The sequence below is a fragment of the Protomyctophum parallelum genome, assembly GCF_964188405.1.
Source record: "Protomyctophum parallelum genome assembly, chromosome: 4".
NCBI lineage: Eukaryota > Metazoa > Chordata > Actinopteri > Myctophiformes > Myctophidae > Protomyctophum > Protomyctophum parallelum.
This window is the reverse complement of record NC_139700.1, coordinates 38,433,641-38,459,052: the sequence shown is the minus strand read 5'-3', so window position 1 is coordinate 38,459,052 and position 25,412 is coordinate 38,433,641. Positions and strand designations below refer to the sequence as shown.

Below are 25,412 nucleotides of genomic sequence, written 5' to 3'. Positions count from 1 at the left end.
GGCTACAGACCATACATAGACCCCACCCCCACTGAGTGGACTGCCTCTCTCTCACGCTTCATTCTGATAATCAGGCTACGTTTAGCACAACAACCTTCCTATTATATAATACATTGTATACGATGGTATAACAATATGAAATACATATATACGCTTCTCCTTTCCTTTCTCCCATTAGCTCGCTCTATTTACGCTGTGTGCACTGTGCGTTTGTGTGTATGTGAGAGAAAAAGAGAGAAAGAGAGAGAGAGAGAGAGAGAGAGAGAGGGGGGGGGTGGGGACAACAACGTGTTAGTGGTCATATAAGCATTGCAACTTGTTGCCTGTGATTGATTGTGTTGATTAGGACATGGTGAATCACTTGCGACTCAATGAGCCGGTCATTCAGAGCGCTGCAGCTTTCCTCTGCAAGGTTCTGCAAAGGTTTTGACACATGGTCCTCAATCATGGCCAAGGAAGCAGTGGTGGAAAATGTACTCACATTCTTTACAAAAGCAGCAATATAGTCTACTTGCCAGCCAATAGAGCCCCATTGTGAACCCGGAGTACCCATGAGTACACCAAGGTTTTATGTTAGAAATGTTGAGTATGGGTCCCCAGCATGTAGAAACTGCCGGATGCTAACTGAGCAATCATCATCATCATACTATAATTCAGTCAATGTCTGTCTGTCTGAATGTCTGTCAGAAACACTGCCGTATCTCCTCACCGCCTGCACCAATCGCTCCCACTTTTCACACAGGCATTGACCATAATAATATGGAGGTCTAAACGAAGCCCTTTTTCCAATTTAAACAAATTATAAATTATGAATGAATTTATTAGTGGGGCAATATCTCACAACGGGTAAGGGCTAGTTGTCATAATTGGGCATAATATGTGACCATACCATTAACAACCTATACAAGGCAAACTATTAAAAATGTCATTGTGCTTTATGTAGCATGTGACGTGTCAAATTAGGGGGTTTTAATGATGCTGAATCCATTCCAAGCATTAGTTTTACCAAAAAATAACTCATTGGGCCAAGAATGGCCATTGCCATCATCACAAATGTGATGATGTCAGCACATTTGGGTAACACATTGTGAGCTTGTAGATCGGCGATTTTCAAATTCAAGACGAAATGTTTATACAGTAGGGTGTAGAGCCCGACCGATCCGTCGGTCGCACCGATGTATCGGTCATTTTGGGCGCCGATGCCCGCCATTTTGTGACATCGGACATCGGTGTTTATTTAATCCGATGTCCCGATGTTTATAGTCAGTGACATGTTCTCTGTTTGACATGCAAATGAACGTTGAAATGCATTTACACAAACTATCCAGCCGAGGGAGATAGGCTATAACGAGTCCACAGTCAACGAAGAAGCGCATGTTGCGGCCGCAACATGCGTTTCTTCGTTGACTCAATTCCTCTTCCTTGAGTCTGCACCGGTAAAGCCAAAAGGTGTGTATATTTATAATCCACAAATGTTTTTCTCATCAACCTCTCGATTATACTGACTGATGTTAAAGTTATCTATGACTAATGCCTTCCCAAGTTCCCAAAGAGAGTTCTATACTATATAATAAGCCGAGAAAAACGAGGCGGCATTTGTCGCATGGGACAGGGGAAAAGGCCCCGACCTCCTGGGCTCCGAGGGACTTCCAGGGGCAGAAAACAGAAAACATAATAAGCCCAATGAATTAATGATGCGCTGCGACGCAAGGCTCCTTTTTTCTTTGTGTGCACACTACAATCGTAATCGTCTATGCAGGATACTTGTACAACGCCAAATAAATAGAAATTAACAATTAAGTTTTGTATGAGACGTTAATTCCCCACGCTGTGTGTGCTGTGCAGTGCCACACCAACTTCTACAAACTTCAGCAGTTCGTTTAGCCAACTAAAACCACGACATTTTGTTCAACGACAAATACAAAACGCAGCATAACCCTCAAATTACGAGAGATACCTGAAAGCAAATTCAAAGTTTGTCATGAAAGCAGCAGTCATTACTAGTGGCCTCGTTCCTCCGACGGACGAGAAGAAAATGTAATCATCCCATTATTTGTGTAGCAAAACAATCATTTTCTGTTCGTTTGACGGTAGCTTAATCCAATCCAAATGGTATTTCCCCCCCCAGTCAACAGCCATAAGAATACACAATCATGACAGTTTGACGTGCCAAACTTGTGCACATAATGATCCGTGTTCAGCTGTTGTCTGCGCAGTGCGCACATAATTATATAAATTAATATCCCTCATTGAACGTCATGCTAACTGACTTCACGTTATTTTATGACACAAAGTCACAAACACGTTTTGCTATTCACTTATTGCACAGCCTATCCATGGCCTCATTCATACCAAGCAACAACTTAACATGAATAAAAAAAATCACACCTGAGGGAAGTGAGTGCCCCTCAACTAGAATAAACCAGAATAAATAATGTCATTGTGTAAAATAAATTACTGTAATGTAGGCTATTATTGCAAGGTGCAATTTAGTCATGTGTCATATATATATAGTATTTATTTTTTCCAACCACAGAATTGTATGTACAGAGAAGCTTGCTAAATGGACTTTATGATGGAGTTCGAATAAAATACAATTATTAATTTATTTGGGCAGGCACTGGGGAGGCACTGGGAAGGCACTGGGAAGACACTGGGGAGACACTGGGGAGGCACTGGGGAGGCACTGGGAAGGCACTGCATGGGAAGACACTGGGGAGACACTGGGAAGACACTGGGGAGACACTGGGGAGGCACTGGGGAGGAAATCAGGGGCACACTGGGGAGGCACTGGGGAGACACTGCGGGGGAGGCTCTGGGCAGGCACTGGGGAGGCACTGGGGGGGCACTGCAGGGGAGGCTCTGGGCAGGCACTGGGGAGACACTCAGGGGCACACTGGGGAGGCACTGGGCAGACACTGGGGGAGGCACTGGGGAGGTACTGGACATTTCATATCACACACACACCATGATTCACTAGCCCCCTCAAAAAATGTGTGCCAATGTCAATGTATTCTATTGTTAACCTAATAGAAAAAAACATATTTTTAAGTTTAGAAGTTTTTAAAATGTATTTTTTATTATTTTTATTAATGACTAAACATCGGTCCAAAACATCGGCATCGTATCGGCATTGGTGGTGTAGGTCTCTCCAAAATCGGTATCGGCATCGGACCCAAAAAATATGGCATCGGTCGGGCTCTAGTAGGGTGATTCATTATTAATTGATTAATGGTGAAGTGAGTAATGTATGTCATAATAATCAATATCTACAAAGTAACTCAAGGTCTTCCAATAATAGTTGCCTCTGAGATGTAGTGGGTAAGTACTGAAAACTGGAAATATTTAAAGTAAAAAAAGTTCAAAATTACTTAATCCATTCTGGACGGGAACCCCTTTTGGTGTTTTAACTAAGAATTTTGTTCTACTTTAGCTATTGAAAAATAGCAGATCTACAAGCTCATATAGCTTGTAGGTCTGCTATTTTAGAAGAATCGTGAAAATGCGGCACAAATCTTGGAATATATATTCTTTCAGAAGACTTGTTTTTTATTTCGACGTCAGGCCTAAATGGATTAAGTACAGTACATTGGTTATTTTACACCACTGCAAGGAAGACACTTATATTTCTCCAAACCATCATCAACAAGAACGACGACGATGGTATTGGAGACACACATCAAGCCAGGTGCTCACCTGCAGAGACCGAGGTAGTAAATGGGTGAGAGTATCAACAGGTGCTCCTGGATCAGACGGAGATATATGAGACATGAGATAGAAACATCCGGAGGACCCGGGGGGGCACTCACTATGTTAGCTCTGAAAGAATAGCAGACCTACAAGCTCGTAGTGTGGCACTCGGTGCCGCGCTATGAGCTTGTAGATCTGCTATTTCTCTTTTTTTTCCCCTTTTTTTATAATATTCGTTTTATTTGGAAAAAGCAATACATTATAGACAGCATTTTTACATAGGACACAAGTGCAATTCCCAAGATTTATTTTTCTTTTTTCAGATCTGCTATTTTTCAATAGCTAAAGTATAACATAGTGCTTAAAAACACCAAAAGGGGTTCCCGCCCAAAATGGGTTAAGACCTGGAACGCATCTGTGTCACCATAGCTTTTTGAATGCTTTCTTTCCTATGTCCGTATATATACGGACCCCGGCGCTATAGGGGACGTCATATCCCAGGTCCATATATATACGCATGTCTATATAATGGTTGAGTCCCACCGCAGCTTTTAACATTGGTCCGGTTCCTATGGCAACGCCCCACCGCTCCAGCTAGTAAGCAGTTAAAATGAGGATTTTCAAACGTGCATAAGTCGGACTGCTGTCCTTGGTGGATCTTCTGCCATCCAAATTTCGGATTTAATTTGTGCCTTTGTACCGCGACGCTCCCGCCATGTAAAAGCTTCTGGCGAAAGGTAAACAGGTAAAATCATTGTGCCAATGATACTCCAGTACTGTGTGTAGTGAGTGTGTGGGGGGCGGGCAAACTCTGACTCTCAAAGTGAACGCGTATGGTGGCACCTGGAACTGGGATTTATGCTAACAGCTAGCCGCAATAAATGAGTTAACCATCATTTTAAACTTTAGCTATTGAAAAATAGCAGATATACAAGCTCATAGCGCGGCACCAAGTGCCACGCTATATCTTTGAATATATATATCCTTTCACAGCGAACGTTTGTACTTTGTAAATCATATATTTGCGCCTGGGGGGGGGGGGGGGGGGGTATATTATTTTCAGATGGTGCGCCGACCACCATCTGAAAATATGTTGTTAATTACAGTATATATCATTTGTGGTGGTCCTTGACATGAAAGAGTTTAAGAACCACTGACATAGTTTCTCAGAAAACTGTCTTAATGGCTTATTATAACAAGGCAAAGGCCAACATTTTTGGATTACAGCGGTCTTCATCCTCCTCTGTATACCCGAGTGCCCGGATGGATCCTCTGCTTTCATCTCAATCAACTATGTTATTCAATATTTTGACTGTCCCTCTGAAGTACAATATGAATACAGAAGTGCTTCTGTTGGCTACAGCTCTACGTGGAAAATGAGTTGTTTTTCCACCACTGTTTACATGAATGTCATTATGTAAAAGAAAAGATAACGCACAGACACACACACACAGTGAGCACTGTTAAAGGTACGGTACGTGATATTGTTTTGTTATATAGCTCTAATATCCTGACACTAAATCATGTCAATAACAGTAGTCTCCCAGTTTCTCGAGTTCTCTAGTAAAAAACGCATTTAAGGTCAGGATAATTATCAATTTCATCCAATCAACGCAGGGAACTCAACACAGGATAAAGGATAAACAATGCATGCATTTGGAAGCGATGACAAAAAAAAGAAACGAACAGACAAATTCGGAAGCGGAATTGAAGCTGACAAATTGGGTACCGCGGCGTCATGTCCTGATGGGATCAAATTGGTCGACCCGCCTGAGAATGATACACACGTGCGCAACACGCAGACTACAGACAACACGAGACACACACACGGCCCCAGCGAAAGGTCTCGGAGACCTTCAGACGACAGGATGAAGACATAATGAAAATGCAGCTTGTGGAATAATGAATCAGTCACGACACAAATCTAACTACAACAGCCGCAGCAGCCGGGATATCACAGCCCACATCCTGTCGCAGTGCACAATGCAGACGCATTACCCCAAGCAATTCTGTTTCTCTCCACCGCCGTTGCATTGCATCCCTTCAAAATATTTTGACTTGATGTTCAACAATTTTGACATCCATTAAACCTTGTCTTTGTTAACTTACAATGTATCATGGATTAACATAAATCTTGCTCTTAATGGAGCAGTTCACTCAAAAAATTACTTATTTTCTATCAATTATATAATGCATTGAATTACACATTAACAAACCTTAAGCCTCAAATTGGGAGTCTCCTACTGACAGATGACCCAGTCATCAAATAATTTGCTCAGGAATGCGCCAAAAACAGATACATTTCCATGAATTTGAGGCTTCATGGGGTGTATAATTGAGCAGTTGAGACTAATAACTAGGGATCATGTCACGATCATGTTTTTTTTACTCCCGATCCGATTCTGATCCTTTGATGTTGAGAATCTGCCGATACCGTTTTTCCGACAATCCAATATTTATATTTTTTATAAAACACTTATGGCATATCACAATGCAATATCCAAAATCACAGACAATATCCAGTTTAATATCATAATATGGATATAATATTGATAGTATAGGGATGTCCCAATCATGTTTTTTTGCTCCCGTGATCGGTCCCGATTTCCGATCACGTGATCGGATCGGGACAACCCTACTAATAACCATACAAATCCATAATAATTATCCATAATAGTGACGGATAAGGGGTCAGGGCAGATGGTCATAAGTCTCAACTGCTCAATTGATTAGATTTTTTTGGGTGAACCTTGGTACTCCTTTAAAACCCATTTTGGGCGGGAACCCCTTTTGGTGTTTTAAACATTATGTTATAATTTAGCCATTGAAAAATAGCAGATCTACAAGCTCAAGCTTGTAGGTCAGTTCAGGTCAGTTCAGGCCTAAATGGGTTAAGTCCAAAAACAGCGTCCCATTAGGGATAATGCTCACAAAGCGGCACCATTTGATCTGGACCTCTGGTCACCTCTGGTCACCATAAAGTATCCACGGCATGAGAAGGCTTTTGATCTGGACCTCTGGTCACCATACATACAGTGTATCCACGGTATGAGAAGGGAAAGAGATTAGGAGCTTAAGTATATCCCACCCTAGTCAATATGAGAGAAGCATCAGACCACGTGCTCTGTAGTGCTTTGAAGTCAGACCCTCTTAGCTGCTTAGTCATTATTTTCTTTTCAAAGTCTTTTTAGCACTTCTTGGTCATTCTAATATGCTTTGGATGACTGTTGCAGTAAATAAATGTGTGTGTGTGCGTGTGTGCGTGTGCGCCTGGGCAGTGGTTCAGGCACCGTGGCCGGTAGTCCAAGCAGGTTCGACTCCCTATCCCGATGGCCTTTACTGATGTCACTCCCCCCCCATCTCTCCCCCCATTTCCTGTCAGCCTACTGTCTGTCCCTCTCTCTCTCAAAAGAAATAAATAATAATATAATAATATATGTATATATATATATATATATATATATATATATATATATGGCGACAAAAATAACATTTAGAAGAAAATAAATTGTGTGTGTGTGTGTGTGTGTGTGTGTGTGTGTGTGTGTGTGTGTGTGTGTGTGTGTGTGTGTGTGTGTGTGTGTGTGTGTAGATTGCCTGTTTTTTGCTTTGATTGATTGATTGATTGATTAGTCAGAAATGTAAACGTAACGAGGTCAGACAGACATTAAGGCTAAATGGATAACACAAAAAAACATAGCAATCAACATAGAAAAAAAACACAAGGAGGAAAGTGAATGATATTTACATGAATTCCCTCATGGTCTCCCGATAGATTTCAGGCTAGTTTTGAAAGAATCGAGTGATTTACATATTTTAAATGGATGGTGTCAGAGCATTCCACATTTTGGTGGCAGAGTAGTTTCTGTTCTATATTTGGGTAGTACCAGTCTACCAGATCATTGTCGCTTCCTCCAGTATTGTGGCTGTGGGTGTCGCTCACTTTGGAGAAGTAGTCAGTGAGGGTATTTGAGGGCACCGCCCCTTTGACTATCTTACAAAACAATCACATTTTTAATTGCTTCACCCCGTCTTCTGCCCTGAGCCATCCCAAACTAGCAAGTGTGTCGGAATTAGGTGGGTCATGGGCTTCAGGCCGAGACGAAGTCGAATCAGATTTCTTTTCCGGGATGTCTGAAGCTCAGTTTTTAGCTTAGCTTAGTTTCTGTGCTAGCGGCAGTAATGCCACAGCACAGAGCAGAGAGAGAGACCCATGCAATGATCTGATTTGTAGTCTAGGCGGGTAGGCAGTGGTTCTCTAACTCCTATAACTCCACTCTTGGGGAACTAAATTACTATACCAGGCTCAATATGAAAATATGAAAACACCTGCATTTACTTCACAGGAGTCCCTTGAGCTTGTCTTTTACTCAATAGAGAAGTCCCATCCCGCTGTAGGCTCTGTCGCCTTAAAACGCAAACACTGACTGAAGGTCATCCGGGCATTGGGACACAAGAGTGTAGTCATCTGCATATTGTAGCTGCGTGGGCCGTTTGGCAGACAGGCTTCTTGGAGACACACTGAGCCAGCCAACACATCGGCAGCAGCAACAAGCTCACAACCTGTTGTGCTGCGACTGTTGTCGTGAGCTTGTAGATCGGCTATTTTCGGCCCATGACGTGGCACACAAGTATAACTCAGGCTAAGAGATGTACCGATATAAGATTCCTCCCGATACCGGTTTCAGATACCCATAACTTGCGTAACGGTCGATACAGAGTACTGATCCGATACCAGCGTGCAATTTAAACAGATCTACAGTGGTTCTCTAAGTGGGGTCCAGGAACCATCTGGGTTTCTTGAGGGGGTGAAGCTGGTATCTGATGGGTGTAATCTGGGTATAAGCTAAGATCGAGCAGGAGAGGGATCAGGTGGTAGAACTGGAAGTAGTCAGTATACCTCTGGGTGAGTACATGAACTAAATGCACTTCAATGATTCCTTAATTCACCATCGGGCGGTAGTGGCTGACTGTGGCTCAGGGGTCGAGTGGCTGGATGGTAACCGCAAGGTTGCCAGTTCGAACCCGGGCTCCCCCAGAGTTAGTGTCGAAGTGTCCTTGAGCAAGACACTAAACCCCTAATTGCTCCTGATGTGCTGGTTGGTACTTTGCATGGTTTCCGCCGCCATCGGTGTATGAATGTGTGTGTGAATGGGTGACTGTAATACACAATCTATGTAAAGCGCCTTGGATAAAGGCGCTATATAAATGCACCATTTAGCATTTTCAATCTGGTAAGACCTCTTTTAACACGGTCTGCCTCTCTCCCCCCCCCCCCCCATCATTGTCATCTCTCCACTTCACACCGTCCTGTTCTCCCTCTGCGCACACACACACGTTTTGGAGCACAATTTTGGTGCCAAACAATTAGTCAAAAAAATATGCTTACCCGGTGAAAAGGTATTTGTTGCCTGGCAACATTAGCCAATCTGTATGCAAATAGCAGAACAGAGCTAGGAGAGAGAAACGGAATCCCCCACGAGCAGATGTACACTAGTACCTGTCTGAACTAATGTAGGTGTTTAGGCCAGCGCTAAAACTGTATTCAGTATTGTGGTTGTTTTTCTGGCCTGCCGTGATGGATGTGTTATATAAACCATTAGATGCAGCACAGAACTGAACTGTTCTTTATAAATACTGTGACTAATCTCTCAAAACAAGACTGTTTTTCCTTTGTTTTGTCAATTGGATTCAATGACAAATTCGATGTCAAGAGACTGATTGTCAAGTGACAAACGATAATGGCTTCATGACTTGTTGTTGATGAGGTTGATGAAGACAAGGAAACAGTAAATGATAATGATTATGATTGCTTCATTCATGTTTTAACTTACCAAGATGTGAGACTGGAAATGCCTTCTAAATCAGTAGTTCTCACACTCACTTTGAAGATTGTTCTTTTAGTTTTTTTTTTGTACGAGCTCGCAGCATTGCACAAAGTGGCACACTGTGAGCTCAGTATATCTGCCATTTCATGATCTGAATATAGTTAATCGATTATTCACTTACTGAGAACTGAGAAGCTTGAATTTTTTTTTTTTTTTTTTTATTTTTTTTTACACCATCCCAGTGGGAACCACACACAAATATCCTGATCCTGACACACACAGCACACGCGCACACACAGATATGTACATGAATGATAAGATAGCCATCAAAAGTTAAAACTGGCTCACATTCCCAGCCTCCTGGCAATCTCTCTCACTCTCTCTCTCACAAGCAAACACGCACGCACGCTTTGGAACCAGCCATCTGACTCCAGATCAGTTGAGCGAGTGAGTTAGAACAAGACTGCATTGTCTCAGACAGTACACTGAACTGACCTGAAAGCTGCCAAATTCAGTGTTCGTACACAATCTTACATAACAATATTTATGTACACACATACACCACTGCCATACACATGCTTGCACACACAATGCATGGATAACTGCATGCACAGTGAACTGTGTCCATCTACGAACACACTCTAAAACCTCACACAAAACTCAGATATACACACATGCTCCATCTACAAGAGATCTTTTGTCTTTCCACGAGAAGCCCTGAATGGTACACAGACCCCCACACACACACACACACACAGACCCACAGACTCCCCCCCCCCCCCCCCCCCCCCCCCCCCACACACACACACACACACACACACACACACACACACACACTCCATCTCCCTCTGTCACTGACACACACGCACGCACTGGAATTGCTTATCTTTCCAGATCAATGCTGCATGGAATATTATCCGGACCAAAAGCTTTAGCTGACTTCAATTGTCAGGTGGCTGCTATAACTTCATTGATGGTAAATGGGATGTATTGATGTTCAGCGTATCTGAAACCTGTACAGTCTGGTCTGGCCTCCTTACCAAGAATAGTTTTGAAAATGGTTAGAGCAGTTTTCCCATACGCTTTTTGGCTGATCCTCCCTGGATTCAGATGGTGGAGTTTTAATTCTTGCCCGACAGCTCTTTGATTGTTTTCCATGCTTTTCTTGCTGGTCGATTTTGCTATTTATAAAGCTCACCTCAGCATCTAGGTATAAGCATCGTCAAGTGCCTTTTTAGCCATTATTAGTTGGATTTTCTTGGCTTGTGTTGGGGATTTGTAGTAGGCTTGAGAGACTGACCTAAGATGTGTTCTTGCCTTGGAAACTAAGGGGGACGTACTAGATTTACTTTTGCCTCTACCCTTCTTTTTGGGAAGGCTACTTCCTCAGTCGATTTCATCAGACTGTCATACACATCATCTACAATCATACATCCTTGATGTAGGACGGCAGAAACTAAAGGATATGTTCAAAGCCCTGTGAAGCACTTTGAGCTGCATTTATGTATGAAAGGTGCTATACAAATAAAGTTTATTATTATTATTATTAAAGCACGCATTTCCCCCGCCATTGATCAATAAAGCTCTTATCCGGCCCGTGCACCGAGGCTCCATTGCAGCCTGACAGCGCTTCAAGAGTTAAAGTCCCGAAGGCCTTTGCTGCGTATCACTCCTCATCTCTCTCCCCCCGTTTCCTGTCTACCTACTGCACTATCAATTAAGGCATAAAAAGCCCCAAAATAAATATTAGAAATAAATTAAAACAAATATTAAGCTCTGATCTACAGTATAAATCAGTATATATATTAGACAGACAGACAGACAGACAGACAGACAGACAGACAGACAGACAGACAGACAGACAGACAGACAGACAGACAGACAGACAGACAGACAGACAGACAGACAGACAGACGTGATAGAGATAGAGGTTTCAGGGTGGGGTGGGGGGTTCCCTGTGAACTTGTAACTGTAAATATGCTCACCCTGCTGCCACACAAGAGATGTAATTATCCCAATATTTCCATTTGTTCATCTTCCCACGCAGCGACGCAGGTGATGCAAATATGATGCAAAATTGTCATATGAAAGCAAACACTAGCTGCTTTCGAAGGCAAGCTCACAACGTGTCACAGTGCGGTGTGTTGTGAGGCTGTCGATCTGCTATTTTCAGAGACAGCTTTCCCCACTATAAAGTTAAAGGGTACTAGTATAGAGCCCTGAAGGACGTTTAAGGGTTGCTCTGGGACATCTTGGCACAGATTACTGGGCTGGCCGGGAGGCAAAGTGCTGACCACTAGCATGCCTCTGGAAATCACTGGGGATTAAAATGCTTATTCTCTTGCTTCATTGTGTCCGGTATAGGTAGGGCGTTTGTTACATCTCAGTATACAGCCAATGACGAGACAGATTGTTTGTGACATGAAATACTTTGGGCTTTACCCTTCAGGGGTCGCCACAGCGAATCATCTGCCTCCATCTCACCCTGTCCTCTGCCTCCTCTTCTCTCACACCAACTAACTTCATGTCCTCTTTCCCGACATCCATACTGAGAATCTTTCTTTTTGGTCTTCCTCTATAGGCCTCCTGTCTGGCAGTTCCAACCTCAACATCCTTCCACCGATATACTCACTATGCCTCCTCTGTACGTGTCCAAACCCTCTCAGTCTAACTTCTCTGGCTTCATCTCCAAAACATCTGACATGCGCTGATGTACTCGTTCCTGATCCCATCCATCCTCGTTACTCCCAGAGAGAACCTCAACATTTTAGTCATGAAATACTGAAATACTAACAAAAAGTGAAAGGAGGGGAAATATTTAGTATGCATCGCCCTACAGTATAGTCGAAATGACATAATTGAAGAAAATATCTCCAGGACAGAGTAATGCAGAAGCGAGAGATTTTGGTGCAGGCAGTTTATTGCACCCCCAGAGGCGTGGGTTTTGTGTTATTGTATAGTATTAAAGTATAACTGCATTAAACTGTTTTCATAAATAATGAAAACAGCTAGAATCTTTACAATGTGTCACTTCGCTGTGAGTTTGTAGATCAGCTCGTATTTTCAATTCCTTCTTGTCCTCTCTCTTTGCAGGCCTCTTTAATTAGTTCTCCTTTCACATCATCCATTAAGTTAAATGGTGAATGTATATACAGTAGCAGTGGCTTTATCCAAGGTGTTTGTACATAGTTTGTGCATGACATTCACCCATTCACACCAAAAGGCAGAGGAAACCATGCAAGGCACCAACCTGCTCATCCTGAGCAATTAAGGGTTCAGAATCTTGCTCAAGGACACTTCGACACCAACTCCGGGGGAGCCCATGCAGGGTCGACCTGACCTGGGAACCTTCTGGTTCCCAAGCGGTCGCTCTACCTCCTGAGCCACTGCCGCCGCCACCACTTTTGCAGCCCCAACTTTCTGAATCCCACGTCTCTCACTCGCTGTTATTCTTCTCCATCCATTTCCCCCCCTCTGTCTGTCTCATGATCTCCCTCTCTCTGGCCAAACTCTATTGTACCCCCCCCCCCCCTCACACACACACACACACACACACACAACCCTCTTTTTCACTTCCCCTACGTTCTCTTCTTCTGAAACACAAACCCAATTATCCCACTATTCGAGAGAACACACACACACACACACACACACACACACACACACACACACACACACACACACACACAAACACATATACAAGACTGTGGGAAACAGTGCAGCCGTGAGGGATAGAAAGCATTTGTTCTCTCTTCGGCCGGTCGCCTCCGATCTCATCACAGAGAAACATGATTACACGTACAGGCTGTCCAACACACACACAGCCAAATAGAACTACCCGTACGGGCTGTCCAACACACACACAGCCAAATAGAACTACCCGTACGGGCTGTCCAACACACACAGCCAAATAGAACTACCCGTACGGGCTGTCCAACACACACAGCCAAATAGAACTACCCGTACGGGCTGTCCAACACACACAGCCAAATAGAACTACCCGTACGGGCTGTCCAACACACACACAGCCAAATAGAACTACCCGTACGGGCTGTCCAACACACACACACAGCCAAATAGAACTACCCGTACGGGCTGTCCAACTAGGGCTGCAACTAACGATTAATTTCATAATCGATTCATCGGCCGATTATTTAAACGATGAATCGATTAATCGGATTATGGCACCTTTTTGCAATTACTTACAAAAATAGCTTCAAGTTATTTTAGGCATGTTGTAACTAACAATAAAGACAATAAAAATGAATACTCCTTCAAAATTTATATTTTACCCATTTTTTATCCAATTTGATTTCATTGCCATTCCTACTTGTAATGATACTGTAATCTGTAATGTTGACCGTGTATAGCTGACTGTCTTTCTTTCCATTTCTATCTCTGGGACCCCCATTTCTATTTTTTTATTTCTATTGTAAAATCAATTTTGAGAGTCCATTTGGTTCCATTTTTGCACTCTCTGTTACAGACCCTTTAGGGTCCACTTGGTTTACTTCCTAACTATCTATAATGTAGCTGGAAATCCCACTATGAGAACCACAGCTGTCCTACACAGTCTGTGTGGACACGCACGCACGCACGCTCACAGCCCCACACACACACACAGACACACACACACAGTATGCACACAAGTTACAAGTAGCATGCTAGCTGATAGGGGAAACCGTTCTTATTTAGCAGCCATATTGGCATGTTCTCTAGGGTCTAGGCTTTAGTATCACATATTGCCAAAGTTAAACAGCACTGAATAAATCATTGTTAAGCAAAAACGTTCACGGAGATTCTGCTTTTGCCTTGCCCACTTCAATGCGCTGCTGAGATTACACACAGGTGGAACAAATTTGAGGAGCTAACGATCGTTAGCAAGCTACACTGCTAGTGCTCGTCCTGCAAGCTCACAGATTCAGACATTGGGGAGAATCTTTTGTCATAAGATAAACAAATATGGACAGTGGCCGTGCTCACAAATGCCATGTTTTGGGACCTGTTTGGGGCATTTTGAAACCGGTTGATGAGCTGTTTTGAGCGCAGCCATAGAGCCACTTGGCTGACGCTCTCCTCTCTCTCTGTGTGTGTGTGTGACTGTGTGTGGGAGACTGAAGTTGGGAGAGAGAGACTAGATGCGGAGCGCTCTGGTCACGTTCAAGACAATCTTGTGTTGTGTTTATACCGACCGTTGCATATTGTTCGTTCAGCCTAGTGCCGTTACTGAACGGTAAAAAGAAAACAGCTTTACGTTACATTTTAATGTTGGAAAACACCCGCGATAAAAATCGATAAGATAATTCGTTGGCAACTAATTGAATTATCGATTTTTATCGATTTAATCGATTCGTTGTTGCAGCCTTATGTCCAACACACACACAGCCAAATAGAACTACCCGTACGCCGGGCTGTCTAACACACACACAGCCAAATAGAACTACCCGTACGCCGGGCTGTCCAACACACACACAGCCAAATAGAACTACCCGTACGGGCTGTCCAACACACACACAGCCAAATAGAACTACCCGTACGGGCTGTCCAACACACACACAGCCAAATAGAACTACCCGTACGGGCTGTCCAACACACACACAGCCAAATAGAACTACCCGTACGGGCTGTCCAACACACACACAGCCAAATAGAACTACCCGTACGGGCTGTCCAACACACACACAGCCAAATAGAACTACCCGTACGGGCTGTCCAACACACACAGCCAAATAGAACTACCCGTACGGGCTGTCCAACACACACACAGCCAAATAGAACTACCCGTACGGGCTGTCCAACACACACACAGCCAAATAGAAATAACAAAAAGACAAAAATCACACCCGTGTGAAGAGAGTGGTGCAACTCCGTGTGGGGGTCCCCGGGGGGAGGGGGGTTCCCGGAAAGTTCCAGACCCAAAGGAACGCGGCCAGGGTGCCGGCCCGGTGCCGGCCCGGTTAAGGCGAGCCGCCTCACGTCCGAAATGGTCGAGAAATGACAGAGTTACCGTGCGGGAGTCCCCGGAACATCCAGACCGCCAGGAACGTGCCCAGGGGGCTTGTACTGTACGTGTGTGTGTGTGTGTGTGTGTGTGTGTGTGTGTGTGTGTGTGTGTGTGTGTGTGTGTGTGTGTGTGTGTGTGTGTGTGTGTGTGTGTGTGTGTGTGTGTGTGTGTGTGTGTGTGTGTGTGTGTGTGTGTGTGTGTGTGTGTGTGTGTGTGTGTGTGTGTGTTAGGCTGTGCAACAGTGACACTTGGTTGTGAAAACCAACCAAAAGCTATGTTCGTGCTCGGACAGACCCAGCCAGCCAGGAACAGACCCAGGAACCCAGGGACACACATAGCTGTCTATAGGAGTGGTTGCACCACTCAAAAAGAAAGAGACAGCAAAGAGGAAGTGAAAGAAAGGAGAGATCTGGTTTGTACAGTAAGTCAATAATTGCCTCACATAACACCAGCACTCACAGAGCAAGATACTGCATTACATCTACATGTCTGTCCGTCTGCCTGCCTGCCTGTCTGCCTGTCTGCCTACTGCCTAGTGCCACTGCCTATCTTTCTATCTCTTGTTTCTATACCTACTGTATCATGCTATACACGTGCCACGCACATGTACACGCACACACACACGCACGTACGCACACACACATTAAAGAGCCAGCTCTGGAAGCATCACTTCGCCAGCTGGGCAGCAGTAGAATCTTCACACTGCTTAAATACACACAGTCTCCACAAACAGATGGTGTGTGTCACACACACACACTTGCACACGCACACACACACATGCACACACACACACACACGCATGCACACACACACACACAGCTGCTGATGCACAATGTTCTGTGACAGAGGGATGAGACAGAGATATGTTGTTCACACACTGCCAAGTCCCTTGGGTTACCGGGACAAATTCCCTTCCCTCTCTCTGTCTCTCTCACACGCGCAGGCGTGTGTGCACAATAAAATAGTCATTATTACAGTATGCCGTTGGAACTTGGAACTGGGTGTACTGTTTTTCTCTCTGCGTGCCGCATGCGTGTGTGTGTGTGTGTGTCGCATCTTCAGACAATGATAAATCAACTCTAAAAAGGTACAAAATGAAACAAAATATCGTCACAGTCCATTTGGTTCCTTCTTAAAACGCACCTTTTTTCCCTGGCTTTTAATGTGAACTGATTTTAACCTTTTTAGGCACTCCTGTACAGTATTATCCATGTCCCACGTTGATTCTATATGCTATGCTTGTTGTATTCTGCTTTGAACTTTTGTCTTTTTGTTGTGAAGCACTTTGGTCAACTTCGGTTGTGTTATAACGTGCTATATAAATAAAGGTTGATTTGATTTGGTGACAAACCAAATGTCACAAGTGTGACATGCATGGTGCGTGCAGTAGAATGGGCCCGTTGCCTTACAGTAACCCAATAGGATGATGTGTTACTCATACAGTAACCCAATAGGATGATGTGTTACTCATACCCACAGGCCTAATTATCATCACACTTTTATTATATCAATCACGCATATATTGGAACCTAAGAGAGACAGTCCAGCTCACACAATTAGATTCATTTTGGCTAATGGCAAATGAACACCATTTATTTTACATCTGGGACATATTGGATATAAAATTCATGAGGGGGCATAAATAGGCACTATATACTGTACTAGAAGCAAGCTAAGCAAACTGTTCCCTGTAGGCTTGCATGTCAAATAATATATATTAGAAGACAAGAGAGGAGAAGCAAGCACTCAGTTGAGTAGTTCACAGTATAAGAATATCGGATGCACCGTTCTCATAGGAATAGTCTAAGGATTGGAATAGCACACCAAGGAAGGCCTATGGGGACGTCTGTTTGTTGCTGCTGCCTAAAATGGGTAGAAAGTGAGGGCTAGTATTCCATTCTACAATTAATATATTAGGCCTGCAGTTATCATCATCCCATTACTAATAAGAAAGGATCTCCACTAGGTTGGGTTGCCTACCAAGGCTTAGTCATGCATGGAGCATCACGGCCTGAATGAGACACTATCCCGGGCCAACTGGAACCAGACTTTTGACAATGCAAACTGTTGTACGGCTGTGCTGGACAGCTGGGATGGAGGACATGCTTAGTTAGTATGTGGCCCTATAGGCAAGCTAGACTATTGTTATTGCACTCCCTTCGCTGATTTTTTTTTAAAATAGTGCATTAACTCTCTATTCTCCCCTGCGATTGGCCAGCGATTCTGAACTCTTCCCTGGGCTTTTGTGCGCTTTGCCCTCATCTGATTGGACAGTACACGGTCACGGTGACATACCCAACTCAGTGAAACTCTTGTCACACTTTTGCCTAGAATAGTGTGGTTTCCTCATTTTCTTAGTCAAACAAAATCTAATGCCTCTACTCTTACAAGTGCCTATAATCAGGGTGGGGGGGGGGGGTCCCCAGTTCAAGGGGGGGGGGGGGGGGGTCAGGCCTGAAAAGGTTGAGAACCACTGGTCTAGACCAGTGTTGATTTCGTCGACTAAAACTAAGATGAAAAATGTTTTTTCACTGACGAAAACTAAAATGGAAACTAAATGAAAACTAAGCTATGATTCATGAAGACTAAAGGTTACACACTGGACGCGTTTTTCGGAAAACCAATAAAAACTAGACTAAAATGTTAGGAAGGGACTAGTGGACAAGAGATCCAGTATAAGTCATTTGGCACATGGTTGCATGCTGAAATAGCAGATCTACAAGCTCATGACACGTCGCACTGCAACGCGTTGTGAGCTTGTAGATCTGCTATTTTCAGAGTGGCCAGTGAGTGAACACACTCGGAATTCTCAAACAGCAAACTAGTGCTCTGAATTTACAAAGGACCAGAGGGCACCGCGGGTCGGGTGCACACTCAATGCCCCAGCACCCTCAGAGAATATTTATGAATGCACCTAAGCTGAAACGGGACTCAAATCGAGTGGCATTAATAAATGCTGCATTTATACAGGTATAGGCCTACCCTGCCACCCACGCGGCATTCAAATAAACACAAGCCTAATAAACACATTACCGTGGGTCTCTCTTTGCATTAGTAAAAAATAGCATGCAGTAGAAGCCTTAAAAAAGGTGCACTCCGGTGACAGCCTTAATGTCTTTGGACAGTGGATGGAGGTGGTTGTCTGACGCATGTCTCAAGGGAGACCCTGTGTCTGGGACTTTGAAAAGCCCCTGATCTGGACGGGGCAGGGATCAGCTCCTCCAAGTAATAAACTCCTTATTTCCCCTCGCATCAAGTTGTGGGACTCTCTGCCAGTCAACATAGGCTGCACATCATCAACTGCATGTATATGTAATCAACTAATGTAACATCTATCTCTCTATATCCCTCCCCCCTTTCCCTCTCTCTCACTTTCTATATTCAATACAAACTCCCTTTCTCTCATTTTAATTCACCTCCCCATTTAGTTTCTATCCTCCCCACTGTCCCCAGTACCCCTTCTCTCTGGGCAACACTCACACACGCGTGTGCGCGCACACACACACACACACACACACACACACGCACACAGTATTGTTGGTGTCTTGTACACGCCCCAGATGCTCAGGGGGCTGTGAAAAGAAAATGCGCTAAGGGCTTTCCACTCCACTCCACTCCTCTCCTCTCTGCTCAGCTTATGCCGCCTCCACTCCTCTCTGCTCAGCTTATGCCGCCTGCGACTCCTCCAACAGCTGTCGGAAAGAGCCGAGGCGTGACGGAGAGGAGCGAAAGGGTTCCCATCATATCGTTATGGTGCTGTACTGTATATACTGTAGGGCTGACCCAAAAAAATCGATTAATCGATGTTCAATCGATACGCACGGGAATCGATTTTTAAATTTTGAATCGAATAGTCATTAAAAAAAAAGCGGCCGCTTTTGTTCCGCGAGACGGCCCCGTTTGGTCCGCGAGCCATGCTCGCGCCTCGCAGCACCGCAACGCCTCCTCCCCTCTCGGCTCACTCGTGGTGGTAACAACAAGGAAGTCAACACACACACACACACACACACACACACACACAGCAGCCTGCACTCATGCCGCCACAAAAGAAATCTAAAGTGTGGTTGCATTTTAGAATATGCAAGGAGAACAAAGAACACATATGGGATGGCCCAAGTGGGGCGAAAAATCCGCGGCGAAAATTCTGCGGCGAATCACGCATGGGACAGGGGAAACACCAAAAAAAGCACCAGTCCTGGAGCTCCAGGCGCGCTAATTTGAGCCGCGGTCATCCACACTTTTCTACCCCAAGAAAGAGCCTCGTCGTAAGGGTCTGAGAGCGGCGTAGACCGCGGCGCAAATTAGCGCGCCTGGAGCTCCAGGACTGGTGCTTTTTTTGGTGTCGGAAGAGAAGCTTTGATTATAGGCTATATATTTTATTTTTTTGAGAGGTAATGCCTGCGTCAGGCAGTTGACTTGTTTTATTATGCCTAATTATTTGTGCGTCACTGCTTTCATGAAGGCTTATCGTTTAAAATAAATGATACCAATCCAAGCATGACTTTCTCTCCGCTATAACGTTGTTTAAACCAAAGAGTCACTGCTCGCATCGCGCCGCGCCTCGCATCGCGCACGCACGCACCCCCCCCCCCCCCCCCCCCCCCCCGTTGGGTTTCGAAGCGTCGAAGTTCGATACAAATTAATATCGATTAATCGATCATTAAAAACGTAATCGAAGGTCAGCCCTAATATACTGTATGTCTGACTGTCACCACTGGAAACCACAGCTTGTAGAATCGGCTGTTTTTGGGGCAAGCACCAGTTTGAAAACCCAGCTACAGTAGCATTGCATGTGATAAGTTGAGTTTGGTGAATCAGGGATTTAAGCAGTCATGCAGATGGAACGGAGATGGCATGGCACTCCTGGAAGGCGTAGACTAGAGCAGTGGTTCTCAACCTTTTCTGGACCAACTTGAAAAGAAAGCATTCGCACAGGCCACCCATCTGACCACATAACACGTCAGCCGGTAAGTGGTCAGGTTACCTGACCACTTACCGGGCTGCACGCATGTTCAGAGCATGTTTATTTTCATGGTCAGTCAATTGGCTTGGTTCAATGCAACCAACATGCTTTAAGCTTCCATTCATCAGTTTCAGAATGAAAACACATTTCCTTCAAGATTTCTAACAAAGAAATACCATTCAATTGTTTCTACGTTATTGTTTTTTTCCAATATAATTTCATATTATCATTGCAATCTTTTAGCTGGCTATACGATTTTAATGATGGTATGAATCCAGACTGATTCTTCTTTTTTTTCTCACTTCACTGCACTCAGTCTGGTACTGAAGTCTGGTACTTCCTGACTTCCCTACATAATTAGGGAAATAGGGATGTTTGGAAATATGAGTCAAATAGGACCATGGCTAGACTGAGACGAAAAGTGAGAAAAACACGCCCGGGGCCACACGTGGCCCAAAGGACCCCACGGCCACGCCGGTGCCCACTTGTACTATCCTCACAGCCAACAGGATGAGAATCACCAACATTGCCAACATTAGTTCCAACCTGCTCCTGTAAGTATGACAGGTTACGAACTAGGCTTGAAATGGTCTTGGCACATAATAATCAACAAGATACAGTATATTGCCAGTAATGTACCACCCAAACAGATCCATCATAACAGTGAGGATCTACACAAGATGATTTAATGCAATCGATACATTTCCTAGTTGCTACTTGCTTCAAAAGGTTACAGCTCTGTTCCAAAACCCACCGGGGAGCTCGGGCGTCATATGCCATGCAGAAATAATGACCACTAATGGTTAAGAAAAATAGGCTAATCTTGTCCGATTGAATGATGTTTCATATGTCGCAACAACCACAACCAAAGCCTATTATCGGCTAAAACGCACTTAGCTGTCGGATCAAAATGACAGCGTTCAGAGCTCAGGGGAAAAAAACCCACATGTCATGGGATTAAAGCTATCATTCAGGAGGTGGACTAATGAGAACGATGGGTTTGGCAGCGGAGAATTTATTTGAGGGGAAGAAGCCGATTCTGCCACAATGTGACTGAAATGACAGGTTATAAGGTATCACTGACAGACACAACAGACGTGTGTGGGGGTGTGTGTGGGTGGGTGTGTGTTGGTGTGTGTTGGTGGGTGTGTGGGCCTGGGGACGTAGATACACTGCTGTTGGCACACCACACACACAACATGTCATCCAGCACTAGGCCAGCACTTCTCAACCTGTGGGCCGAGGGTCGGGTGATATTACATTGGGGGGGGGGGGGGGGGGGGGGGGAAATAATTTGCAAAACACTAAGATTTTAATTATAATATGACGTGTATAATAAAATTACTTAATGTAAAAAAAAAAAAAGATAAATCACACCCGTGTGAACTGAGCGGTGCAGGGGGTGTGTGTGTGTGTGTGTGTGTGTGTGTGTGTGTGTGTGTGTGTGTGTGTGTGTGTGTGTGTGTGTGTGTGCTCAATGTGAATGGCCCGGCTGCTCAGTGTGTGACCCGAATGCGACCCCAAGGGTCAGAGGGTCGTACATACATAGAGACACACATAGCCCGTCATTGGAGCGGTGTGCAACACTCATGGTATTTCTTCAAAACCTTGTTGAAACATGAGTTCATTGTGATACTGATGAATAACTTAATAATAAAGTTTACCATACGTCAGTTCCATTGATCCAACACCAATCGATTGATTGATCATTGAAATAACAATGCTCTATTCACGAATTTGAGTTCATAACAGGACATGAAACATTTCTAATACGCATGAAGGCTAGGAGACACATCTGCTTCCTCATTTCAAAATAAGAACAGAAACTTTGAGACACATTTGCTGACGTAACTAACAAACAACAGCCAGTCTATTGCAGATTTCTGGTCATCATAGTAGTGTGTGTGTGTGTGTGTGTGTGTGTGTGTGTGTGTGTGTGTGTGTGTGTGTGTGTGTGTGCATGTGTGTGTGTGTGTGTGAGAGAGAGAGAGAGAGAGAGAGAGAGTATGTGCATGGCCACATTACATGCCCAGTTGCACACACACAATGTAGAGTTATTAGACCGTGATTATTAAGACACTTACTTCATCTGTTTGACGATGGTACTTTTCCCTGACTCTCCGGCCCCTGAGGGAGACAAGAACGCACATATGTAAAGAACAGCACACGTGTGTGTGTGTGTGTGTGTGTGTGTGTGTGTGTGTGTGTGTGTGTGTGTGTGTGTGTGTGTGTGTGTGTGTGTGTGTGTGTGTGTGAGAGAGAGAGAGAGAGAGAGAGAGAGAGATTGAGCCACTTATACCCTGAGTGAATTAAATGGATGATGGGAGGGGAGGATCCCTCCATCCATCATCTCATCCTCATCCCTCCCACCTTCTAACTTGTGCTGTTAAACAAGAGAATCGTGTGGAGGCTGGTGCATCACAGCCATATAGGCTATGCTACTGTATACGTTGAGGACACAACATTACCACCAAAACAGCTCTAGCCCAACCAGTAACTCCCCGGAAATCTACACAAATCTTCCACCCACGCCGCCGCTATGAGAATCGGTCATTCTCGTGCACCACATCATCATTTTCCACTGTGTCTTGATATCATCTGTCTCTCTAATCACCCTTAATGCGCAACAACAATGAACACCAAAAAGGCTTAGTTAGACTTCCTTAAAACGGGAGCGGTGCTGTAACCCCCCCCCTCCCCTACAGGGGTTCTCAACCAGTGGTCCGGGGACCACCAGTGGTCCTTGAGGGGGTGCCAGGTGGTCCCTATGCTGAATGATGGAGAGTTGGTAACCAATAACTACAGTTATAGATCTATAACTTGTGAGAGCGTAAAAGGAAACCGTTTGGTTTCATTTTACACTCTCGAGAGTTAAAATTATTGTTAAACATCTGGCATTACTTAATTTACAAGTCTGCCCAATTAGAGAATGTAGAATAATTGATATTTTGATCAACGTTTGCCTGTTATCTCTCCTACTGTATGGTACCAACATAAATATATACAGCATGGAAATTGTGCACAAAATCTTCATTTTGGGGAGGGGTTTGTAACTGAGAGAGGCTACATCTCATCGAATGGTGGTCAAATGCAGAATAAATAATGGACCTTTATGTGAAAAAGGTTGAAACCCATGCACGGGTGGGTGAATGGGTGGGTGGGAGTCTATCTTCTCTTACCGAGCAGCAGGAGTTTGACGTCTTTGGCCATAGTGACTCCATCCTCCTTGAGGTTCTTCTCGATGGCTTTGCTCCGGTCCAGAGCCGCCCTCTCCTCTGCGCTCAGAGTACACCCCATGGCTAGAGAACACAGCTTGGTGGTTGGTACCGGTACCGTTAGGGTACAGAAAAAAAGCAGGTTTTATAGGACTTAAAAACTAGAAGGCTTTGCTTGTGTGTGTGACGGAACACAGCAGCAGAGCCGATCCTCTCTTTTTTTTCCACGGGTACACCTTCTTTGGATCCCTCTATCCGTCTCTAGACGTCGCTTCGTGGGCAGCAGCTCTCTCTCCCTCTCGCGGTGGCTCAAAACACGGGGATAAGACTCCGCTAAAGCATTCAAACAAATCCACTCAAGTCGATTCACAGTTCACACTTCACGGCGCGGCGGGGGCGAGAGAAAAACCAAACCACAGGTTCAAGACTCAGTATAGTCGCTTGCCTGTCTGTCTGTCTGTCTGTCTGTCTGTCTGTCGGTGGTGGTGGTCTAGTCTCGGCGTCCGTCCACGTCGGTCCTCGTGTTCTTTTCGGTGTATAAATCACGGTCCCCCAGTGGGTCTTCGCTTCGGTGTTATTTATTTATTTATTGGGCGGCTACAGGGCGTTGAGCAGCGCTAGCCTCGCATCGCTCACAATGGACGGGCGGTGGAACTACTTTAACTAACACGTACTGCTCTGCTCTGCTCTCTCTCTCTCTCTCTCTAGGTGGCTGAAGCACTGGGGCTCACTCACTCAATGCTGACGTCAGAGAGGGGGGGGAAAGAAAAAAGCGAGTACCACCTAGCGCTGAGCTGAACAGGCGCATGCTCTCTCTCTCTCTTTCTCTCTCTCGCTCTCCCACTCCAGTCTTGCCCTCTCTCTCCCCCTGTATGTGTATCTTTCTCTCCCCGTCTCTCTTTCTTTCTCCCTCCCTCTCACTTTTCACCCCTCTCTCTTTTCTCTCTCTCTCTCTCTCTCTCTCTCTCTCTCTCTTGCTCAATGTTCCCAGTGGCGTGGCCTGGTGGTGGACTGGTGGTGTACCGTTATACTCGGAAAGATTAGCCTATACTAGTGTATATCTTACTCTGTAACACCCCCACCTATACAGAACAGAACAATATTGTGATCTACATTGTACTAAATATGAACTACCGGTATTAGTCTTGTTCTGTCTCTGTCTGTCTGTCTGTCTGTCTGTCTGTCTGTCTGTCTGTCTGTCTGTCTGTCTGTCTGTCTGTCTGTCTGTCTGTCTGTCTGTCTGTCTGTCTGTCTGTCTGTCTGTCTGTCTTACCTTCCCCCTTCTATGCATCTGACAATCTGTGAGCAAGCATAGTCTGTGGTAATTGTTGCACAAGAAAGATTTGAGGAAATGTGTACACACACACACACACACACACACACACACACACACACACACACACACACACACACACACACACACACACACACACACACACATGGTCAACAGTTATATGATGCAAGGATTCCAGGAAGCGGGTAAGAGCTATAGCCTGCTGGGGCATTGTGGTGGGGCTCATCAACGGAATATGGAAGATCTCTATAGTATAGCAACTGAAATACTATCTGCTTACGGGATCAAAAGCTTAAAAATCTGTGATGATGTGATCTTGTTTAACTAGTTTTTGCTCTGAGCTAACTTCTATTTGGCACTGGTGTAGGTAGTGTAGGTAAACTGAGTGCTAGCCTGAGTTAAACTGAGGTGAACTGAG

At 44.6% G+C, this 25,412-nt stretch overlaps 1 protein-coding gene across 2 annotated transcripts in view; it reads right to left on the bottom strand.

Annotated features, from left to right (window-relative positions):
- The window catches only part of LOC310857628 (guanine nucleotide-binding protein G(o) subunit alpha), a 176,450-nt gene extending 151,974 nt beyond the window's left edge, over positions 1 to 24,476 (bottom strand). For both annotated transcript variants that reach the window (XR_014569160.1, XM_083763378.1), the window contains exons 1-2: positions 23,665 to 24,476; positions 22,570 to 22,612 (exon numbers count right to left, since the gene is read on the bottom strand). Coding sequence is in view for 1 of the 2 variants with exons in the window: in XM_083763378.1 (XP_083619504.1) it covers positions 22,570 to 22,612; positions 23,665 to 23,782 (161 nt within the window). In the remaining variant the exon portion in view is untranslated. The remainder of the gene's footprint in view (positions 1 to 22,569; positions 22,613 to 23,664) is intronic.
- Positions 24,477 to 25,412: the final 936 nt, after the last annotated feature.